General features: G+C 48.1%; 2 protein-coding genes across 2 annotated transcripts in view; both read right to left on the bottom strand.

Moving 5' to 3' along the window:
* Window positions 1-131: 131 nt before the first annotated feature.
* Window positions 132-8,779, bottom strand: LOC133134550 (mucin-2-like). Its single transcript, XM_061250750.1, has 4 exons — window positions 8,601-8,779; window positions 8,092-8,214; window positions 1,227-1,667; window positions 132-1,187 (listed from the first exon to the last, which is right to left on the bottom strand). The coding sequence occupies exons 1-4, from the start codon at window positions 8,777-8,779 to the stop codon at window positions 350-352; spliced, it is 1,581 nt and encodes a 526-aa protein (XP_061106734.1). The 3' UTR covers window positions 132-349.
* Window positions 8,753-18,825, bottom strand: part of LOC133134877 (serine/threonine-protein kinase B-raf-like) — a 27,612-nt gene continuing 17,539 nt past the window's right edge. Inside the window, exons 6-18 of the mRNA XM_061251437.1 lie at window positions 18,339-18,458; window positions 17,790-17,949; window positions 16,843-16,882; window positions 15,605-15,741; window positions 15,308-15,425; window positions 14,507-14,591; window positions 13,545-13,721; window positions 12,829-12,875; window positions 12,475-12,593; window positions 11,414-11,545; window positions 10,482-10,616; window positions 9,932-10,085; window positions 8,753-9,174 (exon numbers count right to left, since the gene is read on the bottom strand). Of these exons, the coding sequence (XP_061107421.1) occupies window positions 9,152-9,174; window positions 9,932-10,085; window positions 10,482-10,616; window positions 11,414-11,545; window positions 12,475-12,593; window positions 12,829-12,875; window positions 13,545-13,721; window positions 14,507-14,591; window positions 15,308-15,425; window positions 15,605-15,741; window positions 16,843-16,882; window positions 17,790-17,949; window positions 18,339-18,458 (1,447 nt within the window). The 3' untranslated portion in view covers window positions 8,753-9,151. The remainder of the gene's footprint in view (window positions 9,175-9,931; window positions 10,086-10,481; window positions 10,617-11,413; window positions 11,546-12,474; window positions 12,594-12,828; window positions 12,876-13,544; window positions 13,722-14,506; window positions 14,592-15,307; window positions 15,426-15,604; window positions 15,742-16,842; window positions 16,883-17,789; window positions 17,950-18,338; window positions 18,459-18,825) is intronic.

Raw genomic sequence — 18,825 nt, 5'->3', positions numbered from 1 at the left:
ACCAGACCCATGACATCACTCCCCTGTGACTCCCTTGGCCTCGCGTTGCTATGCCAACACACCAGGGGGAAATCCCATTAGTCACGCCCATAACACTGATTAGCCAATTAAAATGAATTTGTACACTGGCGAAACATTTCATGCACTTGTTTAATATATCTGCTTCTCATATTCACAACACATACATTTACCTTTTTTTCCTTTCATATAATACAATTTAAATTTTTTGTTTTGTTTTTTTTTGTTTTTTTTACACAGAAATAGTTTTGTCAGAGAATTTCATCTATCAAAACATTTTCACCATTTTTTCCTTTTATTTAGCCATTTGAACCAACGTTTTGTTTTTATTTCATTGTGGTCTCCATGCCTTCTCCAGCAAACTGACAAAACGTACAAATTTACAAGCAGAAATGAAAATCCCAAAAAGATGGATGGATGAGAGGTGGAGAGAGACGGGGGAGAGAGAGAGAGAGAGAGAGAGAGACGGGAGAGAGAGAGAGAGAGAGAGAGAGAGAGAGAGAGAGAGAGAGAGAGAGAGAGAGAGGAATAAGCGTGGGATCAGCCAGGGAAGGTTTGGGACGTAATCATGATGCTGGAAACACAGGAAAGAAAGCGGCGTGATTGGTGTGATTGTTGGTGTGATGGGTGTGATTGTTGGGATTGGTGTGATGGGTGTGATTGTGATGGGTGTGATTGTTGGGATTGGTGTGATGGGTGTGATTGTGATTGGTGAGATTGGTGCGATTGGTGAGATTGTTGGTGTGATGGGTGTGATTGTTGGTGTGATGGGTGAGATTGGTGTGATTGTAGGTGTGATTGGTGTGATGGGTGTGATTGTAGGTGTGATTGGTGTGATTGTAGGTGTGATTGGTGTGATGGGTGAGATTGGTGTGATTGTAGGTGTGATTGGTGTGATGGGTGTGATTGTAGGTGTGATTGGTGTGATGGGTGTGATTGGTGTGATGGGTGTGATTGTGATGGGTGTGATTGTAGGTGTGATTGGTGTGATGGGTGTGATTGTTAGTGTGATTGGTGTGATTGATGAGATTGATGAGATGGGTGATGGGTGTGATTGGTGAGATTGGTGTGATGGTTGGTGTGATTGTAGGTGTGATTGGTGAGATGGGTGATGGGTGTGATTGTTGGTGTGATTGGTGAGATTGGTGTGATGGTTGGTGTGATTGGTGAGATTGGTGTGATGGTTGGTGTGATTGGTGTGATTGGTGTGATGGGTGTGATTGATGAGATTGATGAGATGGGTGATGGGTGTGATTGTTGGTGTGATGGGTGTGATGGGTGAGATTGGTGTGATTGTAGGTGTGATTGTAGGTGTGATTGTAGGTGTGATTGTAGGTGTGATGGGTGTGATTGGTGTGATTGGTGTGATGGGTGTGATGGGTGTGATGGGTGTGATTGGTGAGATTGGTGTGATGGATGGTGTGATGGTTGGTGTGATTGTAGGTGTGATTGGTGTGATGGGTGTGATTGTGATTGGTGTGATTGGTGTGATGGGTGTGATTGTAGGTGTGATTGGTGTGATTGTTGGTGTGATTGGTGTGATGGGTGTGATGGTTGGTGTGATTGTAGGTGTGATGGGTGTGATTGGCCCATACAAAACCAGAGCAACGCCTCCATTCACCCCAAACACACTGCAGCAATACGCTCTTCTAAAAAGACAGAAAATAAAACAAGCATATTTGTACAAAATAAATAATCAATCAATCAATCAATGTTTCTGCAACACTTCACAGAAGAAAAACTAAAAGTTGCTAAAGGCAAGAGGGTCCTCTAAATAAAACAATAAAAATAAATACATCTTAAGACTTTCTACCCATATACATATTGTATCACGGTAGCGAGCGCTAGCTTAGCTAGCTAGCTTACTGCCATGTCCACCAAGTTCACCCAGGCAGAGCCGGTGAGATTACCCAGCGTTTCCTCCTGATCTCCCGCTGTGAAAAACTATTTCAACTCATCATGATATTTTAGATAAAATAATAATAACAATAATAAATATAATAAATAAATAAAATAAAAAATAATAACAAATTAGGTACATCTTTTGTGTAAGCATACTGGTATACAAAAACAACTCCCAGTATGGTGCAAACAGTTGTGCAGGTACAAGTGTGTCTCAATGCTGTACCCAAAGTTAGAGATATCCTCCTCATAGCTTATACCTTTCACTAATATATACTGTATGAACAGAGGGCACATTGACACACGTAACTGGAGACTTATGAGGTTCATGAACGATAGAAACATCCTGATCTGCTGAATGAGGAGGGGACCCCTGCAGAAAGTGGGGAGTTAACTGCACTCTGGTTAATAGTCACACGGCGCAGCTATTCACAGCTACGTCCAGGTCATCATGGCCTAGGGGGCAAAACCCCAGCAACCAGGGTAAAGTGATCCCAACACAGCGGCCCAGAGCAGGGTTTTACACCCTGAGCAAGATGCATGATCTACTGCAGAACTGCTCGTAGGACAACATCTTCAAAAACCTTCAGTCGAAATAGTACACCCTCCTAGTCAATGGGTTGATGGTCTGTATTATTTTGAAGGCAAACTAGTTGATTTTGTTACATATTCCAATTGCAAACCACTTGCTTCCCGTTGACAATAACTTTTATGGGAAGATTTGTAATACTGGTGCCAGTAGACATTATATACTGGTCAAAATGCACCTTGAGTAAAACTCAGTAACCCTCACCCTAACCCAATAAATAAGATCGCATTTTCCAGTGTGTCTGTAGGACTGGTTTTCCAGACATGGATTAAGCCAAATCCTAAACTAAAATAAAAAGTCAGTGAAGATCTCCAGTGAACAGGCTTCTTCAGTGCTGGACTGAGAGACTGAGAAACTGCCTCCTCATCTGATCCTGTGTGTTTAAGGACATTGCATCCGTCCAGCAAAATGCTCAGAAGGAACCTCTTTGAAATAATGTTTCTGAAAACTGCTTCCAGAAATCTGATAAACGACCCTCAAATAAAAAATATATTCCCATGATCCCACTTGGGAGGACTGACAATGGGCTTGGGGGGGGGGGGGTAAATAAATAAATAAATAAATAAATAACACACACAGTAGTTCCATTATTACAAAGTAGAACAGGGACTCCAAAGGCCTTATGTACGTTTGTACAGAATATGAAAGCAACATCATGTTGTTCCATTTCTGAAACTCAACAGCCGTGTCGCTAGAACAGAAGCTCCGGCCTGGCACTGCAGGTTCAAATCCAGATTCCCATAAAGGCCGTCTGTGTCAACTGTGCTGCTGGTCTCCTGTTCGCACTGGTCCAGGATCAGTCGACCCAACCCTTATCCTGACTGAATCATTCTACATACAGAAGCTAAGACAGACTGGGATCAGCGGTGGGCGGAGGGGCTGGATGGTGACATCACTACATCCTGATGGTCATAGAGACTTTCTGTGCTCAATTTGACAAGTCTCACCGGAGGACTAATGCAGGATAACAGTACTGGCACAAATTATGGATACCCTTTTTTCTCTTTTTCCCTTAAAAACTTTCTGACCCCCTTTTCTGCTGTTCTCTGGGCCATTTCCATCTGTAAAAATGTATACAGGCCCAAGAAAAAAAAAAAAAACTGTTTTCATTGCTGGAATATTATCATTTTATGTAGAAAAATACTGGGTAAATACTCGTAAATCAATCAATGTTACTGCAACGCGTCACAGCCATTGAACATAACGCATGTTAAAGCGGATTATAAAATGAATTTAAAATGAACAGTAAGATGAAATGACTGCTTAATTATGTAGCTATGAACTCATACATATAGGAAGGCAAAATTATTATTATTTTTTAACACAAATGCTAATAATTTCTTCATTTTTTGTTTTATGTTGATATTGCACTTATTACATTTATTATGCCAAAAAGAGACATTGTTGCAAAACACTGCAGTATTAGTGAAACTCTGCAGCTGTGGTGTTTCTGTAATTGGTGCCAGTACTGCAGTACATTTACAGTTATACGCTGCGACTAAACAACGGAATAAGAACCAAATTTACTTATTTATTCATTCATCAACCTTCATTTTTACAAAGGCATGCAGGTTATCCTGCTGGGGGCACTAACAGCGCATCATTAAATGAGCATGTGGGCTCAGTCAACCACCCTGTATAAATAAAGGTTCATAAATAAAGAACCAAATAAGGCCTAAATAAGGCCAAATAAAAACAGGAAATCAGGTCGCCAACTTTCAGAAGTGGCCACGCTACTCAGTAAACATTTCTGAGCTGTAAACACCAGTCAGTGTGTAACTGTACACAGCTAAGAGCTGTAAACACCAGTCAGTGTGTAACTGTACACAGCTAAGAGCTGTAAACACCAGTCAGTGTGTAACTGTACACAGCTAAGAGCTGTAAACACCAGTCAGTGTGTAACTGTACACAGCTAAGAGGAGCTGTAAACACCAGTCAGTGTGTAACTGTACACAGCTAAGAGGAGCTGTAAACACCAGTCAGTGTGTAACTGTACACAGCTAAGAGCTGTAAACACCAGTCAGTGTGTAACTGTATACAGCTAAGAGCTGTAAACACCAGTCAGTGTGTAACTGTACACAGCTAAGAGGAGCTGTAAACACCAGTCAGTGTGTAACTGTATACAGCTAAGAGCTGTAAACACCAGTCAGAGTGTAACTGTACACAGCTAAGAGGAGCTGTAAACACCAGTCAGTGTGTAACTGTACACAGCTAAGAGCTGTAAACACCAGTCAGTGTGCAACTGTACACAGCTAAGAGCTGTAAACACCAGTCAGAGTGTAACTGTACACAGCTAAGAGGAGCTGTAAACACCAGTCAGTGTGTAACTGCACACAGCTAAGAGTGCACAGTGGGGCTTTCTCAGTTTTCTCCTCATTCCCGATCCGCTCAATCCTCCCGTCCCTGGCTGTGTGAAACATGATTAATGCACCACGCCATCCCAGAATGCACCAGGGATACGCGTGATGCATTCTGCCGGCTCAAACATCAAACACAGCCGGGCTTTCAAGATGTACGACTCTGTACAAACTTCGCACCCAGAGAATACCAACAGCACAGAATGAGCCATCAAAGAAGTGTTTGAGAGGCGGGGCTGATGAGCTACGAGCTATCCCATGGTGCACCTTGCACGTGTACGCCTTGTACTAAACTTTTCTTTAGTACACGCCTCAGCACACAGGGGAACTCTGGCCCACTGCACTCACCTAATAAACGCATATGAAGCGGAACTATAGGAGCTCTGATACTCCGGAAACAAATGCAAGTGTTTCAACCAATTCAACCATTTACCAGCAGTGTGCAAAAAAAAATTAATAAGGAAAAAAAATGTTTTTGTTCCTTACATAACTTTAGGGCCATTCCTGTGTTCGACAGAGCTCTTTGGTTTGGAAACTAAGAGAAGTACTCCAGTGTACTGTACCACTGTGACTAACTGACCACTGAAAATGTCCAATATTCTAACAGGATTTTCGTGGGGAGGCCATTTTGGCTTTTGGAGAATGACCCGAGTTAAACCACCGTCACATGACTGGAGTTAAACCAGCATCACCAGGCTTTGGGCATCATGGGAGATCTCCACAACACTTCAATGACTTTCTGTACCCATAATATAATTCTGTATGCTTAAAGGGTGTAATTCCCTTTAGTAGGACAGAGAATATCAGCACAATCTTTGGCTGGCATCTGGTATGAAAAATAAAAACTGGACACATCACTTAAATTACTGACACAACCTCTAAAACAAAATAGATTTTCATTTAGAAATATGCCGCGTCACATTAAATGTGTTTCTGTACATCTATATCAGACTTCTACATCGACGATCGCGTAAGAATAAAATGTTTTAGGGAAAGCTGGGAACACACTGCTCTGTTAACACTCCCCCTGCTCCTGGGCATCCAGAGGGCCGGCACTGCCCCCTCATGGACAGCAGTGGAACAGCAGTGTGCAGGACCAACCACGTCAGGGATTCCCAAACTGTGGGTCGGGACCCCATGTTGGGTCGAGACCCCATGTCGGGTCGAGTCCCCATGTTGGGTCGAGACCCCATGTTGGGTCGAGACCCCATGTTGGGTCAAGACCCCATGTTGGGTTGAGTCCCCATGTTGGGTCGCTCGATTTCAGGATGGGGTCGCCTGAAAACGACATACGTGAACGGAGGCCACTAAATGTTTAACATGACAAGAGCCCAACTATAACAAAGCAATGAGGCAGGAGAGGTTGTGGTACATTTCCAGTGTAGTCATAGCTAAAGGGCGGTGTTAGGCACAAGATGTGTGTGGGTGGGGTGCTGGGGAACCCCTGAACTAAGAGCAGTAAAGACAGCGTGAGGGTGGGGTGGGGTGTTGGGGAACCCCTGAACTAAGAGCAGTAAAGACAGCGTGAGGGTGGGGTGTTGGGGAACCCCTGAACTAAGAGCAGTAAAGACAGCGTGAGGGTGGGGTGTTGGGGAACCCCTGAACTAAGAGCAGTAAAGACAGCGTGAGGGTGGGGTGTTGGGGAACCCCTGAACTAAGAGCAGTAAAGACAGCGTGAGGGTGGGGTGTTGGGGAACCCCTGAACTAAGAGCAGTAAAGACAGCGTGAGGGTGGGGTGTTGGGGAACCCCTGAACTAAGAGCAGTAAAGACAGCAGGCAGCAGGTGTGTTCACGTGGACGGCCATCTTCCTCAGACCTCAGAGTCTGAAGCTCTCACATTCAGCAGATCCAGTTCCATCTTTGCCGCATCTTTTCAAAGGGGACTGATATACAAAACTGACCGCGTGCTTTCAAATGCACTAGTGCAGTGATTAATCCACAGAACAAAATGGACATGCACACAGAAGAATGTGCAGGCTATATTTACATCCATCAAATAAATGATTTTAGGCAAACTGCTTCTTGACGTAAAGGCTCGAGTATTAAGTCATGTGACTGAAGAAACAGTCACTGATGTCAGATTTAAGGTTACAATTAAAACACTGCTCTGCACGGTCCTGGACACAGGCAACATTGGTTTACTACCAAAGAAGAAGAAAAAAATAAAAAAAATAAAAAAACTACATTGCCCAAGACCTTGGCATCCATTTCCTGTTCGTTTTAAATCCGCCGAAAGTAATTCAACCCAATGCAAAACCCAGCCTGTTCACAAACACAACCATTAAGGTTGTATTTTACATTTTTTACAAACAATCTTACTAAAGACAACATATCTAAAAAAATTAAGGAAAAAATATGAAGTTTCCATAAATAATTCCGACTTTGAAGGACCTGTCTGGCCATATAAAAGGCAGAATTTTGGGATATATAAATTAAATAATTAAATAATGCCCATTACCTGCAAATAATTGCAAAGATTAAAATAATAAATAAAAGAGGGTTGTTTCTGGAGGGATTTAATCCTCCGAGTTGCCTCTTACCCTGGTGCATTACGAGCATTTCATACAGGTATGCTAGCAGCCATCTTGTTTTCGACGTCACAGTCGTTTCTGGAGCACAAAACAATCCCTTCAGCGGTGCTACACCCCCCCTGTCCCTGCAGAATTCATCGGTCTAGTAGTGGAAACCAAAAACTGAAGTCACGAATAAAGCAAATTTACAGCGACGTCAGACATAGCTTATAACGAACAGCCTGACGGAGAGAAACGGCGTTTAAGCCATCGGAGCCGGTCCAGTAGGGCCCAGAGGCACAGGGGCGTCTCCACGGCCCGGTTCCCTTCACCTCCTCTTCAGCACCGTCAGCCATTACTGGCCCACTCACACACAGGTCACTGCCCCAAACTGCCCCGGACAGCCCCAAACTACCCCAAACAGCCACAAACTACCCCAAAGTGCCCCGAACAGCCACAAACTGCCCCGAACAGCCATGAACTGCCCCAAAATACCCAGAACAGAGGGAAAGCTGCTCTCCAACTCTGACTCATGCAGCTAATGGGAATAAATCGAACGCAAGCATGTGTTCCTAAGATGGCTGCTCTTCAGCGATCAAGCACACCGCCCAAAGGAGATCAGAATCTCCCTCTTTACAAGAGAACACAGGGGAACACACACGTACCCCAGTTACCCGCCCCACAGATGGACAGGGGTCCAGTGTTGCCCCAGTACCTGCCCCACAGATGGACAGGGGTCCAGTGTTGCCCCAGTACCTGCCCCACAGATGGACAGGGGTCCAGTGTTGCCCCAGTACCTGCCCCACAGATGGACAGGGGTCCAGTGTTGCCCCAGTACCTGCCCCACAGAGGGACAGGGGTCCAGTGTTGCCCCAGTACCTGCCCCACAGATGGACAGGGGTCCAGCGTTGCCCACTCTGTTGCTCCACAGAGCATTTGAAGGTGAAGCTGATTGGTTGGGATTCACCTGAGGGTGTACAGGTAAAGAGGTGTAAGAAAAAAACAACCCCTTTTTTCAGAACAAGACAACTAGACAAAAAAAAGACAAAATAATTGGTGACCCTCCCCCAATCACACGTCAAAGCAAAAAAAACAAAAAAAAAACAACAATAAACAAAATGGAATTAAAAACATAAATAAAGCATTCAAGTCATCTTCCAAACAGGGTTGACCCTGTGTCCTCTGGCGCCTCTCTGGGATTGGCTCAGACACACGCCCGTCTACCGGTGCCAGCCAATGAGCAGCCGGGGCTGAGAGCCCTCTCCAGTGCCATTGGTCAAAGTGCGGATTCCATGCTTCGGCCGGCCCGCCTCCAGACCCGCCGCCAGCCAACCGGCTGCAGGGGCCAGGATGAGGCATCGCCACGGCGACAGCAGGCCTCCGTCTCCCTTCCCCCTCCCCATTCAGTCTTCTTGCTCTCCTCCCTCATCCCTCTCTCCTGTGCGCTCCAGGGAGATCGTCTCCTACCGGGTTTATCCACACCTTCACGGTCAGGGAATTCTTATTGATTTTTATATTCTTAATTTATTTTTTGGTGGTTATCTTTAAAGTTTTTTTTTTTTTTTTTCGTTTTCTTTTTTTTGTGCTATTTTTCATTTGTCAAATTTTTCCCCATTTTCTTGAGTTTGTCCGTTTGGTTTTTGCTGCTCCGGTGTAGGAAACAGCGCACTTTAGTAGCATACGATTTTTTCTTTTTTGGATAATGGATGAACCCACGGTAGGAACACAAGACTTGTTGAAAGGTGATCAGGGATGTTCTGCTGGAATCGCCTCCGCTACTTAAAGGCAGAGAACTCCCCTGTGAAGAGAATCCAAGTAAGAAAGCAATATTAATAACATAACAATATATCATTCATATATTTTAATGCAATAGCTAAAAATATATCTCTATATGTGTTGAGTTTCGGTGGTGCTGTGTCAGTATCAGCGGTGTGCTGTTGCGAAACGGCAGCTCTTCCCACCCTGCGATAAACAGCCATATTTCATGGACCAGTTTACTGTACATTCAAATGCCACTTTGATCAACAGAAACGGCTAAAGACATTAAAAGTTATTGCACGTCATAAACCAGACGTGAGGCAAGACGAGAATTATGGTAAAGAACTACAACAAGAGCAAGATAAAAGAGCTGGATGGAGGTACAGGAACTCAGGGGCCCGAACTGGGGTCGCAACCCCAAGTAGGGTCACCATGATTTGGGGATGGGGTCGGCAAAAATTTTGGGGGAAAAGGTACAAAGAAAGAAAATTGGGGCAGGGGCTGGTGCAGGTGCAGGTGTAGGTGCAGGCGTGTGATTGGTGAGTTTGGGGCAGGCATGTGATTGGTGGGTTTGGGGCAGGCGCAGGCGTGTGATTGGTGAGTTTGGGGCAGGCGTGTGATTGGTGGGTTTGGGGCAGGTGTATGATTGGTGGGTTTGGGGCAGGCGTGTGATTGGCGGGTTTGGGGCAGGCGTGTGATTGGCGGGTTTGGGGCAGGCGTGTGATTGGTGGGTTTGAGGCAGGCGTGTGATTGGCGGGTTTGGGGCAGGCGCAGGCGTGTGATTGGTGGAGACTCACCGTAGCCCCCGGCCTGGATGGGTGTTTTGGGGGAGGCGCAGGCGTACAGGCTGAAGTCCTCGGTCTGGAACCCCGCCCGGTTCAGCGACGGCTCCGACGCGCTGCGGTGGATCTTGGGAAGGGAGCGAGCCAGCAGCTCGATGGAGGCCAGGATCTGCCACAAACAACACCGCCATTTCGGCTCAAACAACACCGCCATTTTGGCTCAAACAACACCGCCATTTCGGCTCAAACAACACCGCCATTTCGGCTCAAAAACCCGGCATTTAGGCTCAAAAACCAGCCATTTCGGCTCAAAAACCCGCCATTTCGGCTCAAAAACTCGCCATTTTGTCACGCAGACGGAAATGAGCTAGGTGCTAAAGCACCTCCTCTCATTAATTGCGATGAATGTTTTCTTGTACATCGTCGTCCCTCACAACTAAACAACTGAACTAAAAGCCCCACTCCTTAGCAAGCACCTGACAGGCACGGAGAGGGTTTGATGCGGTAACACCTCACACTTCTCAGGGCTGTGAGGGGTCAGGGGTCAGGGGTCGCCCGCGCTCACCTGCGGGAAGAGGGGCCGCTCCTCCCTCTTCTTCTTCAGACACTCGGCCATCAGCCTCTTCATGGCCTTCGGACAGTTGCTGCGAGCCTTGCTCAGGTCAGGGGACAGGTAGCCCCGCCCCACCATGAAGATTATCTACACACACAATAACAATAATAGTCATAATAACAATAATATAATAATGTGCTATTTAGCTGACACTTTTATCCCAAGGGACTTACAGTTCATTAGACTAATCAGGGCCCCACCCGACCATGAAGATAATCTATATATACATATATATAATAATAATGTCTTATTTAACTCACGCGCGCACTCACACACGTGCATTCATGCCCACACACACACTCGCACACACGCGCACACACGCGCACACACGCGCACGCACGCGCACGCACGCGCACGCACGCACACGCGCACGCACGCGCACGCACACGCACGCGCACGCACGCACACGCTCGCACACACTCGCACACACTCGCACACACACGCACACACACGCACACTCACGCCCACACGCGCACTCGTGCACACACGCGCACACACACGCCCACACACTCGCACACACGCCCACACACTCGCACACACTCGCACACACTCGCACACACGCGCACTCACGCCCACACACACGCCCACACACGCCCACACACGCCCACACACGCCCACACACGCCCACACACTCGCACACACTCGCACACACTCGCACACACTCGCACACACGCGCACACACTCGCACACACGCGCACTCACGCCCACACACGCCCACACACGCCCACACACGCCCACACACTCACACACACTCACACACACTCACACACACGCCCACACACTCACACACACTCACACACACTCACACACACTCACACACACTCACACACACTCACACACACGCCCACACACTCACACACGCGCACACACACACGCCCCCTCACCTGGTCGCGGTTGTTGATGTTGGAGTACGGCAGCGCCCCGGACATGAGCTCATACAGCACGATGCCGAAGGCGTACACGTCCGACTGGAAGCTGTACGGGTTCTTATCCTGCAGCCGGATCACCTCTGGAGCCTGGGGAACCCAGGGAGTTAAATGGTTGTGCAATTGATGCTTCTCATTCATTCACACACCAGCAGTGATTGGCTGCCATGCAAGGCACCAACCAGCTCGTCAGGAGCATTTGGGGGTTAGGTGTCTTGCTCAGGGACACGCCGACACACCCAGGGTGGGAATCGAACCGGCAACCCTCCAACTGCTCTTACCACCTGAGCCAATGAGACGACTGCCCTTACCGCCTGAGCCAATGAGACGACTGCCCTTACCGCCTGAGCCAATGAGACGACTGCTCTTACCGCCTGAGCCAATGAGACGACTGCTCTTACTGCCTGAGCCAATGAGACGACTGCTCTTACCACCTGAGCCAATGAGACGACTGCTCTTACCGCCTGAGCCAATGAGACTACTGCTCGTACCACCTGAGCCAATGTTGCCCAATGTAGGCGTGAAACCGTTTTTACAGTGACGACCGTGCAAGGACAAGCTTTGACTGATCACCAGGTTAATGCACATAGAATATCCACATTTCTTGAGAAGGAAATGAAACCGAAATTAAACTCTTAATTAGCCATCGGAACTCAGTTCCTTGATAAGACACGCGCTTCGAGGTAGACAAGACTTATTAACCTATCATATTTTATTAGCGGTTCTGTATTCAAACATTAAAGCTCTTTGCGTAGTTTTAATTCACATTTGTGAAGTTGGCATAGTTTTAACATTGGTTGAATGCAAATGTGCAATATTCTCTCATTTGTAGTCAGTGACGACAAACTACAAAACTGGGCTCAGGAAACCAGTGTCAACTACATGATAAGAGAAGAAGAAGAGCAGGGAGAGGGGCTACAGAAGTGCAGTGGAATGAGTGTTAACAAGATGGAGGCTGAGCTAAGTGAAGTAAAACAGTCCGTTTGACAAAAAATTCAATAAAAATAAAAAGTTCTGACCATCCACAGGATGGACCCAGACAGCTGCTCGAACTGGTGCGAGCCACTCCAGCGGGACTTCACTGTGGCCAGCCCGAAATCCCCAATCTTCACCGTCAGGTCCTCATGCAGGAAAATATCTGACAAGCAAGGGGGTTAAGGGGACTACAATTCCCAGAAGTCACCGCTAAACACAAATTGTCCCAATGTTACTTCTCCCCCCATTATGCGGAACACGAATAGGTTCTCACCATCCCATCTCCGTACTGTAAAATATCTGACAGCTAACAGAGTCACTGGCATCCAGTGGGACATATAGGCAATATAGACGGTTGACATGGAAGGCAGCGGCCTGACAGATGGTGGAAAGGATACTGTTGCTCTTGAGGTCTCTGTGGATGATGGACTTGGCATGCAAATAACTGCAGAGGGAAGAACAAAATATTTTAACAAAGATTTTTTTTGTTTTTTTTTTACTTTAAAACACTAAAAGATTGTACAAACACAAGCTATGTCCTGGTGACTATGTTGTACTTCAGTGCTAGTAACACACACAACAGAGTAAAGTCCAAACCAACTATTGTACAGTCAGCTGCTGATCTGACAGCAGCCCAGTCAAGTCCGCTTAAAGACAAGTGACTTCGATGATTGTTCCAAAAAGCTACTTGTTCCCATTTGCTTTTTAGCATTCACCATAGGTAACACATTTGACAGGCAGCCACTAGTTAGCGTTCATAAACAGTGCTTGCTAGTCCAAGGGTTGGTAAGTAGCTACAAAATACACCATCACTAAACATGTTGACAAGCAACTAGCAATGTCAAATCAGACTGACACTAGTAAGATGAATATTGTCCTTTTTAATTTCAAGTTGCCTGCGACATCTGCCAATCTGAGCCCTGTGAGTTGCTGGTGGGTATGCAGTATGCAGTATGCAGTGTGCAGTATGCAGTGTGCAGTATGCAGTATGCAGTGTGCAGTATGCAGTGTGCAGTGGGCAGTGGGCAGTGTGCAGTGTGCAGTGTGCAGTGTGCAGTGTGCAGTGTGCAGTGAAATGTGCAGCAGGTCGGGGCAGGTGCCCTGGGTCGCTCACTCCATGCCCTGGGCGGTCTGCCGGGCGATGTCGATGAGCTTGATCATCTCGAACTTGGTCTCGATGATGTGCAGGTGGTGGTACAGGCTGGAGCCCTCGCACCACTGCGTGACGATGGCCAGCTGGGGCTTGGTGGTGTAGCCCATGAAGAGCAGGATGTTCACGTGACGCGTCTTTCTGAGAGGGGCCAACATTACTGTGAGGTTATGGCAACGCTGCGTTTACGCTCTACGCTCTATCTGCACTCACTTGCACTTTATTCAGACCCTGGGAAAGTAGACAGGGTATGAGGTTCTACATCCTACCTGAGAGCACACCTGTATGAGGTTCTACATCCTACCTGAGAGCATACCTGTATGAGGTTCTACATCCTACCTGAGAGCATACCTGTATGAGGTTCTACATCCTACCTGAGAGCACACCTGTATGAGGTTCTACATCGTACCTGAGAGCACACCTGTATGAGGTTCTACATCCTACCTGAGAGCACACCTGTATGAGGTTCTACATCGTACCTGAGAGCACACCTGTATGAGGTTCTACATCCTACCTGAGAGCACACCTGTATGAGGTTCTACATCCTACCTGAGAGCACACCTGTATGAGGTTCTACATCGTACCAGAGAGCACACCTGTATGAGGTTCTACATCGTACCAGAGAGCACACCTGTATGAGGTTCTACATCCTACCTGAGAGCACACCTGTATGAGGTTCTACATCGTACCTGAGAGCACACCTTTATGAGGTTCTACATCCTACCTGAGAGCACACCTGTATGAGGTTCTACATCCTACCTGAGAGCACACCTGTATGAGGTTCTACATCCTACCTGAGAGCGCACATGAGGTTCTACATCCTACCTGAGAGCACACCTGGATGAGGTTCTACATCCTACCTGAGAGCGCACATGAGGTTCTACATCCTACCTGAGAGCACACCTGGATGAGGTTCTACAGCTCACCTGAGAACTCCCACTTCGTTCTTAAAGGCCTGCAGTTGCTGAGGAGTGGGGGCCGTGACGTTCAGCATCTTCACCGCCACGTCTCCTACAGACACAGCGGGAGAGAAGACATTCAGCATCTTCACCGCCACGTCTCCTACAGACACGGCGGGAGAGAAGACATTCAGCATCTTCACCGCCACGTCTCCTACAGACACAGCGGGAGAGAAGACATTCAGCATCTTCACCGCTACGTCTCCTACAGACACAGCGGGAGAGAAGACATTCAACATCTTCACCGCCACGTCTCCTACAGACACAGCGGGAGAGAAGCCGGTGATCCACTCCATCCATCCATTATCCCACCAGCCCACGCCCGGCCAGGGTGGCGTGGGGCACTGCTAACGATGGCACTTGTAATGAGTATTTTTTCGGAATGTGTGCAGTGTGATCAACCCTGTGGATCCATCTCTCCACGTGTGAAAGAGCAGGGCCTTTCCATTTGACTCACACACCACGGAGGAGCAAAGGGCAAGACGAAAGTGCTGGATGGAGATCCAGTAACTCAGGGGCCCGAACTGGGGGTCGCGACCCTACGCAGGGTCACCGGATTTGACGATGGGGGTCACCTGAAACTGTTTTGGGAGGGGAAAAAATAATTTAAGAGTGAGACAATTTAAGAGTAAGGACTTTCCATTTGACCAATACATGCTTCCTCGACTCCTCTGTCCTCGCATCGTTTCCTTGTGTCCCCCGTGGGGTCGAGCTAAGGAGCTAGGAAAGGATGCAAGGCAAGTAGCGAAAATGAGCTCCGTGTCTCACCGTGCCACTTGCCCTTGTAGACGGTTCCGAAGGAGCCGGACCCAATCCTCTGGCCCAGGGTGATCTGGCCCTCGGGGATCTCCCAGTCGTCACTGGAGTCCCGCCGACCCAGGTTATTCTGCCGGAGGGAAAGAGTCCGTCAGCGCCACCCAGCTCCACGGCCCAATGACGACTCCGTCGAAGATGCATCAAATCCACGAGCCACCGAAGTGAAGCTTGTGAAGACAAATGTTCATCCTTCCGCTCCTATTCCTCCGGCCTGCAGCGAGTGAGGAGGCAGGGCCGAGGAAGGCTCACCATTTTATTGCGGTCCTCGGAGGACGATGACGACTTTCGCTCCCTGGGCTGGCTGGGAGATTTCTGCGCCATCTTGACGCTCGTCAGCGAACCTGGGAGAGAAGCGGGCGGAGTGGCGGACAGTCCTGTCATGGAGCCTACGGGACACGAGAGGGCCAGAGAGGGAAGGGGAGAGAGGGAGAGAGGGCCAGAGAGGGAAGGGGAGAGAGGGAGAGGGCCAGAGAGGGAAGGGGGGAGAGGGAGAGAGGGAGAGAGGGAAGGGGAGAGAGGGAGAGAGGGAGAGAGGGAGAGAGGGAAGGGGAGAGAGGGAGAGAGGGCCAGAGAGGGAAGGGGAGAGAGGGAGAGAGGGAGAGAGGGAAGGGGAGAGAGGGAGAGAGGGAGAGAGGGAGAGAGGGAAGGGGAGAGAGGGAGAGAGGGCCAGAGAGGGAAGGGGAGAGAGGGAGAGAGGGAGAGAGGGAAGGGGGGAGAGGGAGAAATGGCCAGAGAGGGAAGGGGGGAGAACAGGGAGAGAGGCAGAGGTGGTATGGGGGTAGAGTGAGCTCAGAATTCATTGAGACATGCGGGTGGTTTTGCTCTTGAATTGGTGGTTGCTGCACGTAGTTTGAAAACAGACCTCTAACTGCTAAAATGATATCTGGGAATACTGCCTCCCTGTATAATTAATCATTTCTCCTTTTTTCCAATCTGCTGCACTGGTAATGCAAGTCCAAATTATTCTTGCCCTCAAGTGCCCTATATAAACTGCTTTCCCTAGTGAATTCCCCATCACATTGTCACAGTCTAATGGAACACACTTTAGTCATTTTCTCTTGTAGTTTTTTGTTGAGGGTTTATTCTCTTCGGTTGACAAGAAAAAGATGCTCAGATTGTTTCCTTGGGAGGAATTTTGCACAAATACAGATAAAATCTTCCTGAAAATGAGGAAGATCTGCATCCTGCTGACATCCATTACTCTGAATAAATCTCACACGCAGAGAGACTCAAGGTCTCAGATTAAAGAGCCAGATACAGAGCGCATCGGTTTTGCGTCCAGAATTTATACGTCTACCCTGATGTAGGCTACCCAGAATTCCACTGGGTGAACCAACTGCATCACGACCACAACAGTGATGGATTCTGGGTGAGCAGAATGCGACAACACGCCATGAGATCACGTTTTGCTGACAACAAAATGGAGATAAACGCATTCAACATGACCGTGAGTGCACTATGGCTAACCAATCGCTGAAGACTCTTACCTCCATCAGACTTCTGTAAACCATGATCGCGTATCAAGTCCTGCAAGAGAAGACCGTCACTGCGACAGCAGCCAGAGAAAACAGCGCGAGCAGCGTGTCGCAGAACTACAGGGTCGTGCCAATAATCACGCTGTCTCTACGGCAGAGCTACGCACTACACGCTACGCACTATGTACTACACACTACACGCTACGCACTACGCACTACTCACTACACGCTACGCACTATGTACTACACACTATGTACTACGCACTACACACTACACGCTACGCACTACGCGCTACACACTATGTACTACACACTATGTACTACGCACTACGCACTACGCGCTACGCACTATGTACTACACACTATGTACCACGCACTACACACTACGCGCTACGCACTATGTACTACACACTACACGCTATGCACTACGCACTATGTACTACACATTACGCACTACACACTACACACTGTGTACTACATGCTACGCGCTACGGTGCCAAATTCAATCGAGGCAACGGGCAGCGCGGCTAGGTGGTTGCGGTGCAATGTCGTCACGGTAACCTTGCAGCCTATGGCTGAACGGCACGGGGATCTGGGGAGAGGAGCTGCGATAAAGAGCGTTTTATTTCTGAAGCTGACAGACGCCGTTCTCTTTAGCAGGCGCTGCGATTGGCTCCAGTAAAGGCCTTTCAGCCCCCCCCCCCCCCCCCCTTTCATTCTAAAATGTAATGTAACAACAATCGAAATACCAAGTCAATCATCCCCACAAAAACACTCGCAATATGTGTCCATCCAACGTTTCCCCAAGTGCTTATTTGTTAAGTTATTGTGTCAGTTGGACAATATTTTAACCCGGGTCCACACCAAACTTCATGGCCATAGCGCTTGTCACGGAAAGCCGCCCGGATTTCACCAGATTTCACCGGATCTTTCCAGCGCGGGCTGCACAGCGGACTCACGTCGATGTTGACGGGCTCGATGGTGTTGATGTGCACGTTGGGGGCGGAGGAGGACCGGTCTCTCTGGCCGAACTGGTTCCGGTGCTCCTCGTCCCCCGGCCGGAAGCTCTGGGGGATCGGGATGGACTTGGACGGGGAGGCCGCAGGGTGGCACAGGGAGCTGGGGGCCCGACAACCCAAAAACACACAAACACAGGGAAGGGTATTTATCAGCACGTGATTTACCCAAAACTACATTCCCCTACACTCATTCAGACAATCATGACAGACACTACAGATACAATGCTGCACTCCTCCCCACGGACACTCATAAAACACTCTTCAATGGCATAAAACAAAACAAAAAGCCCTTGGTCAATCATGTTCCAGGGCTGGGTAGGTAATGTTCCACTATTCCCCCTGTTAATCAGCCTCTGTCTGAAAAGGCATCCCAGGACTTTGGATCTCCAGAACCAGACGACCCGGCTTCCCCCGAGACAATCTTAGCCTTGCGGCAGCGTGAATAACCGCAGCACAACGTCCTGACGCTGCTGCCCCTCGCGGTCTTACCCGGCGGAGTCGGAGGGGGGCAGGGCCGGGCACATCTCCGAAACGGGCGTGGTGCCCTCAGACGACACCTCCTCCTGCGTGATGGGGTGGTGCTCGAAAAACTTGGACACGAGTAACAGACTGCAGGGACACAGGGAACACAAGAGCAGCAGAGTCACGGCTTTAGGACACTAGTAACCACCACAATGAAAAGGCAGTGCAGATATAAGGCTTTTCACACTGTGAGGGCCTGGAGACTTCAGTTTAGTAGTAGAGGCACAAACTCTGGGGTAATTCAAGACCAGGCTTGGCAAAATCTAGTTTGTAGGTAAACTGATCACTAGGTACCTTTTACTGGAAGGAAAATGGTGAGTATTTTTTTTGTCTGTATGCTATGTTGTGCTGTGCTCTGGTATGTTATGTTACACTTTGCTATGTTCAGTTATATTACGCTGTTATTTTACACTATACTACATTCTCTTATGCTATATTATGCTCTGCTATGCGA

This window comes from Conger conger, chromosome 8 (assembly GCF_963514075.1).
Source record: "Conger conger chromosome 8, fConCon1.1, whole genome shotgun sequence".
Classification (NCBI taxonomy): domain Eukaryota; kingdom Metazoa; phylum Chordata; class Actinopteri; order Anguilliformes; family Congridae; genus Conger; species Conger conger.
Note: the sequence above shows the minus strand (reverse complement) of the source record. Positions and strands in the feature narration are given on the sequence as shown.

Coding starts and splice junctions, on each gene's coding strand:
- LOC133134550 (XM_061250750.1), bottom strand. CDS start 8,779: ATGGGGAGGGGGAAGGGAGACGGAGGCCTGCTGTCGCCGTGGCGATGC. Junction 8,215..8,600: donor CTGCTCATTGGCTGGCACCG/GTAGACGGGCGT, acceptor TCTGTGGGGCAG/GTACTGGGGCAACACTGGAC. Junction 1,188..1,226: donor CTCATCAATCACACCCATCA/CACCAATCACAC, acceptor TCACACCAATCT/CACCAATCACACCAACCATC.